Source organism: Plectropomus leopardus, chromosome 13, assembly GCF_008729295.1.
Source record: "Plectropomus leopardus isolate mb chromosome 13, YSFRI_Pleo_2.0, whole genome shotgun sequence".
NCBI classification, from domain to species: domain Eukaryota; kingdom Metazoa; phylum Chordata; class Actinopteri; order Perciformes; family Serranidae; genus Plectropomus; species Plectropomus leopardus.
Genome location: NC_056475.1, coordinates 719,593 through 725,154, shown reverse-complemented (window position 1 = coordinate 725,154; position 5,562 = coordinate 719,593). Strand labels below are relative to the sequence as shown.

Here is a 5,562-nt window from a genome sequence, read left to right as displayed (position 1 = left end):
TTACTTTTTTATTGTAACATTTTACTAATTTTTGGGCCATTTCTTTGTTTTTAAAGAAATCATGCCAATTTGCTCAGGTTCCAAAAGAGTTAAGCAAAATTATTTTATAAATAGTGCATGCTTATTAAAGTTTAAAATATGTTTCTGTTAATTATTTTCAACTATTTTAAAATTAGGTCGTTATTTTGTAAGATTATGTTTATATTTGTTGCATGCTATTTTTATTGTAAAATACATTTAAATTAATTTTTTAAATTACTATTTCAGTTACTAGTTATTTTTGTTGCAGAAATTTCAAAATCAGAAATTTCAGTTTAATTTTGTGTGACTGTTTTTGTTTTTTGGTTTTTTTTACATTCAATAGCTTTGATAATTTTTGAAGAAAAAAATTAAAATTTAAAATAATGAACATTTAAAATCTGATGAAATCTTAAATCAAAGAGCTTCACTCTTTCACACAGAGGTATAAATCAACCAGAAGACGTTCACATGAACATTTGTAAAAAGTCAAAGTTCAGCCAAAATTTTGAGGTTAAACTTTCTGATTATTTGATGGTAAAATTAGGAAATGATAAATACGAGCAGCTTCATGTCCATGTGAACGCCTCCTCACCTGCTCAGCTTCATCCTCCTCCTCCTCCCTCCGTCTGATCAGGTCACGTGTTTTCCAGAGGAGTCTCTTCCTCTTCCTCTTCCTCTTCCTCTTCCTCTTCTCACCCTCTGAAGACCTGGAAAAGTCGACACTGTTTTAACATCAGCTCACCTGCTCTCCCTCCTCACTAACGTCCACTTTCAGGTCGCAGCGAGCACAAAAACATGTTTCCTTTGGATTTCAGCTTCGGCACGAGTGCGTTCACACGGCTGAATGTTTCGACCCCAAACATCCATTTTGACAGATTTTTTTTTCAAAGCTAAAAACTAACAGCACCTGAAAATGTGTATTTATTTATTTTTTCATAACATTTGGCAGCATTTAAAAAAAGGAAAATGGATGTCTGGTGTTGAAATCGTATTCAAGACTTTGATTTAAAAAAAAAAAAGTCTGTGTCTTTAAAGAAGCTTTTAAGTTGAATTAATGTAAAATTTTAAAATATCTTAATTTTTATGAGTTTTACTCATGTGCTCTTGTTTCAGAGTTTACACATTTTATGACTTTGGGGGATTTAGAGTTTACGAGTTTTCAAGATTTAGGGTTTATAACTTTTCCAGTGGTCAAAATTTAGAATTTCTGCATTTTATGAGGTTTTATTTTATTTTTATTTTTTGGGGGATTTAGAATGTAAGAGTTTTCCGGATTTAGAGTTTATTAGTTTAACTACCAGTCAGACTTAACGCATTTAATGAATTTTTAGGGATTTAGAGTTTACGAGTTTTATATGTGGTCTGAATTTCACAAGTTTTCAGAAATTAGGTTTTACAACATTTGTGATTTTCAGGATTTGGAGTTTTCAGTTTTTGGGATTTAAAATTTACAATTTGTATCTGTTTTCGAGTTTAACAGGTGATTATGATTTACACAGTTTTTCAGGATTTCAAATTACAACCTTTGCGTGTTTTCAGGATTTTGAGTTCATGAGTTTTTAGGATTCAGAGATTAGATGTTTTACAAGTGGTCAGAATAAAGTTTGCACATTGTAGTTTTTTGGGATTTAGAGTTTATGAGTTTTCAAGATTTAGATGTTTTATGGGTCTGAATTTAAAGTTTAAGCATTTCAGAAGTTTTCGGGATTCATAGGTTAAGTGTTTTAAAGTGGTCAGGATTATTATTTAGACATTTTAAGTTTTCAGGATTTACCTCTTCACCTTTTTGTAAAAAACAAAACACAGTTTACATCTGAGATGAAAAAAAGCCTCTTCTGTCTAAACACTGACATTTAGGCTGAATCTAAAAACAGTTTCTGTGCAGAGAAAAGAGTTAACTCTCTGAAAACCTCAAACAACTGATTTACAAACTTTCTCTCTGAAGCTCAAAACTAAAAGACTCTTACATTTTTTCCGAATCTGTTTGACATTCGGGTATTTCTGGCACACTGCGGATCACGCGGCACGCAGCATGCTACATTTTGGTCCAATCAGTCCGTGCTGCGAGCATCGCAGGCGGTTTCGAACGCAGTCTACGTTTCGGATAAACGTCACTTTATCACGTTTTGCACCTTTTCTGTGTAACACCTGCTGGGTTTGTGCACACGTAACTCTTCAGTTTTATCAAGTCTGAACTTCCTGTGCCTCTGCTTTTCAAAATAAAACTAACTGCTGTCCCTGGCCCTCTCCTGCAGCTCAGAGTCTGATGCCCCTGCGGCAGAGGATGGGAGACCCCGCTCTCATGTTCAGCTCGCAGAGGTTGGTTGAAGGGCGGGGCTTACCTCAACAGGAAGGGCGTGGCCCGTTCACGGCGTCTCGTCCTCCCAGCGGCCGCCAGAATCGCAGCCCCCCCATTGGCCGGCCGGGGTCCCCCCCGGGGCCCCCCCCCCCCTCTGTCCTCCTCTCTGTCTCACCCGTCCATCGGCCCCGCCTCTCCTCCTCACCCGCCCGTCATCTCCTTCTGTCCTCCCCCGAACTCCTCCTCCTCCTCTTCCTCCTACTCTGAGGGCGCAGCTCATTTCTCCGCTCTGCTCCTTCAGTCTTCTTACTTCCGCTCTGTGGAGGCGTGCGGCCTCCCGCCTGCAGGGGGCGCCGCGGCGGGCCGGAGGCAGCGCTGTCGCTCCGGCAGCTTCGGGTATCTTCCTCTGCACGGGCGTTTGCCGTCGACACTGACGAACTAACAAAACCGGCCTTGAATACTCAAACGCAGATTTGTTCCAAACTTTTCGTGTGAAAGACGCAAGAATTTTTAAGATTTATTGTTTCTGGTTTTTATGTTTTTTGAGTGTTTTGTTTTTAAGTTTGTTTTCAGGATTTAGAGTTGACGAGTTTTATGGATGGTCTGAATTTAGAGTTTACACGTTTCTAAAGTTTTAAGAAATGAGGCTTTTCAACATTTATCAGTTTTCAGGATTTCGAGTTCACAAGTTTAACAGGTGATCATGATCAACAGTTTACGAACTTTAGGAGCGGCCAAACCTTAAAGATCAAGCATTTTTTGGAATTCAAAGTTTACGAATTTTCAGGATTTCGAGTTTACAGTTTTTCAGAATTTAGCGTTAAGTAGTTTTACGAGCGGTTGTGTTTCTATAAAAACAGATTCATCAATCAGATGAAGGCTTTTTTATGTTCACCTCAGTTCAGTTTTTACGAACAATTCTTAAAAAAAGAAAAATAAAACACTAAAGAATGAAGCCGAGCGTTCGCCTCACTGCAGTAATTTCATCTGTTTTTCATCCTGCTACACTTTATCTGTCATTTCTTATTCACTCTAAGCTTTGCTTTGTTTTATTCAGCCTTAACATCATTGCTTCAGCTTTCTAATTCTGTTAATCAGGGTTCAGACAGTCATGAAAAACCTGGAAAAGTTTTGGAATTTGCATAATTTGCCATTTTTTTCTTTAAAAATCACCAAAAACTAAAAAAGAAAACAAAAAACAATTGTCAAAATTAAAAAAGAAAAAAATTTAAAAAAAAATATTTTTTAAATTCACCAAAACTTTTAAAGATTTTTTTAATTTTGTCAATTTTTGGAGAAAAAAAAATTGTCAAAAGATTTTAAAGAAAAAATCTATTTTTTAAAAAATTGCCAAATTTTGCCAAGAATTTAAGAAAAAAAACATCACCAACATTTTTTGTTAGAAAATCTAAAATACAAAATACCAATTCACTCAATTTTCTTTAAAATTCACCCAAATTTTTTTAAAATGCCTTTTTTCTAAAGATCACCAATTTTTTATTTAAAAATTAAAAAAAAAACACAACACCAAAAACATCCTCAATCTGAGCTTTAAAATTGCCATTTTTTTAATTGCCAAGAATTTTTAAAAATAGACACATCGCCAATTTTTTTTCTTTAAAATTTGCCAAAACTTAATAAAGAAACAAAAGTGGCCCAAAATTTGAGGCTTTTAAAGTTTGCCTCAGTCACTGGAATGTGTAAAATGTGTTTGAACTCTGATTAATACTTTTTAATGTTTGTTTTTGTCTTCATTTGTTGGTTTTTATTAAAGTATTAAAATATTTGCCGTTTTTTAACAGACGCATTAATTCTTTATTTTCCATCTTTTTAGATCAAACGTCAGAAACGTTCAGCTGACGTTTTTCTCTCTCTCCGCCTCTCAGGGACATCATGAACCGCTCCGACTCTGACTCCGCCCTCCCTCTCTCTCACGGCGAATCACGAAGCTTATACGGCTCCAAGCCCTTCCTCCTCTCGTCCAGGCTCCACCCCCTGCAGGGTTCGGGCTCCAGGATCGGAGGAGGAGGAGGAGGAGGAGGAGGCGGCCTGGAGAAGAGCTCCAGCCTCGGGGAGCTGAGGGGCAGCCCAGCCGCCCTCCTCGCCGCCTCCTGCTCCACCCGCTCACTCTGCATCACATCCGACGCCGCCGCCGACCTCCCCACCGCCTTCTGCTCCTCCGCCTCCTCCAGCTCGTCAGGCAGCGGTCGCGGGACGGGCGTCCAGCTCCCGACCAGGAGGAGCCCCGTGGAGGAGGACGGAGGTGAGGAGACTGAGTCGTCCAGCAGCCGGAGGCGAAACGCTTTTAATAAGATCTTTAAGAAGAAGCAGGGACGCCACTGAACGCCTCCAAACGGCTCCAAACGGCTCCAAACGGCTCCAAACCCAACTGAACGCCTCCAAACGTCTCCGAACGCCTCCAAACGGCTCCAAACGGCTCCAAACCCAACTGAACGCCTCCAAACGGCTCGGCTCCAAACGGCTCCAAACCCAAACTGAACGCCTCCAACGTCTCTGAACGCCTCCAAACGGCTCCAAACGGCTCCAAACCCAACTGAACGCCTCCAAACGGCTCCAAACGGCTCCCGAACGGCTCCAAATGCCTCAGTACACCTCTGATCTCAAAACTCACAAACTTCTTTTATCGGACAGCGAGATCTTCGTCTTCATTATGATTCAGGATTCATGCAAATTTTTAATAATAAATTTCCAGGACTTTTCCAGGACTTTGAGGCAAATTTTAAGGACCACACATTCTCTGAAATACTCATCAGCTCTTTTTCATTACTGTCAAATATATTTTTAAAGATAAATAATATTTAAAAATGAATGAACTCAGAACAGGATCAGAACTGACTATTGAAATATAATTCAGGGACTGTTTGTTATTTATGAGGGGGCTCAAAAAGGGGGAGGAATGTCAAATAAGTTTTGAAAGGCTGGGGCGGGACTTAGGATTTTTTGTTTTGGCTTAAGAGGAGGGGCATAAAACTTAAAATGGCTGGATTTTGTCTTTATTTCACATTTTAGTTTTTTTCTTTCTAAAAATTCGGGCCATTTAAAAAAAACGTGGCACACGAAGGAGGTTCTCACGATTTGCTTTCTGTAAAATGTTTTGGCAATTTTCTTTTTCTGTTAAAAAAATTTTGGCTTTTTTTTCTTTTAACATTTTTGGCAATTTTGCAAGAAAAAAAATAAATATATAGTTTAACTTAAACATTTTTTAGAAAACATTTTTGTTG

The 5,562-nt window shown here is 38.5% G+C and overlaps 1 protein-coding gene across 1 annotated transcript; it reads left to right on the top strand.

The window, feature by feature from the left end:
• Nucleotides 1–410: 410 nt before the first annotated feature.
• Nucleotides 411–4,808, top strand: LOC121952558 (zinc finger protein GLI2-like). Its single transcript, XM_042499318.1, has 2 exons — nt 411–2,340; nt 4,207–4,808. Exons 1-2 carry the CDS (start codon nt 2,288–2,290, stop codon nt 4,661–4,663), a joined length of 510 nt encoding a protein of 169 aa, XP_042355252.1. The 5' UTR covers nt 411–2,287; the 3' UTR covers nt 4,664–4,808.
• The last annotated feature ends 754 nt before the right edge of the window (nt 4,809–5,562 follow it).

Coding starts and splice junctions, on each gene's coding strand:
- LOC121952558 (XM_042499318.1), top strand. CDS start 2,288: ATGCCCCTGCGGCAGAGGATGGGAGACCCCGCTCTCATGTTCAGCTCG. Junction 2,341..4,206: donor CTCATGTTCAGCTCGCAGAG/GTTGGTTGAAGG, acceptor TCCGCCTCTCAG/GGACATCATGAACCGCTCCG.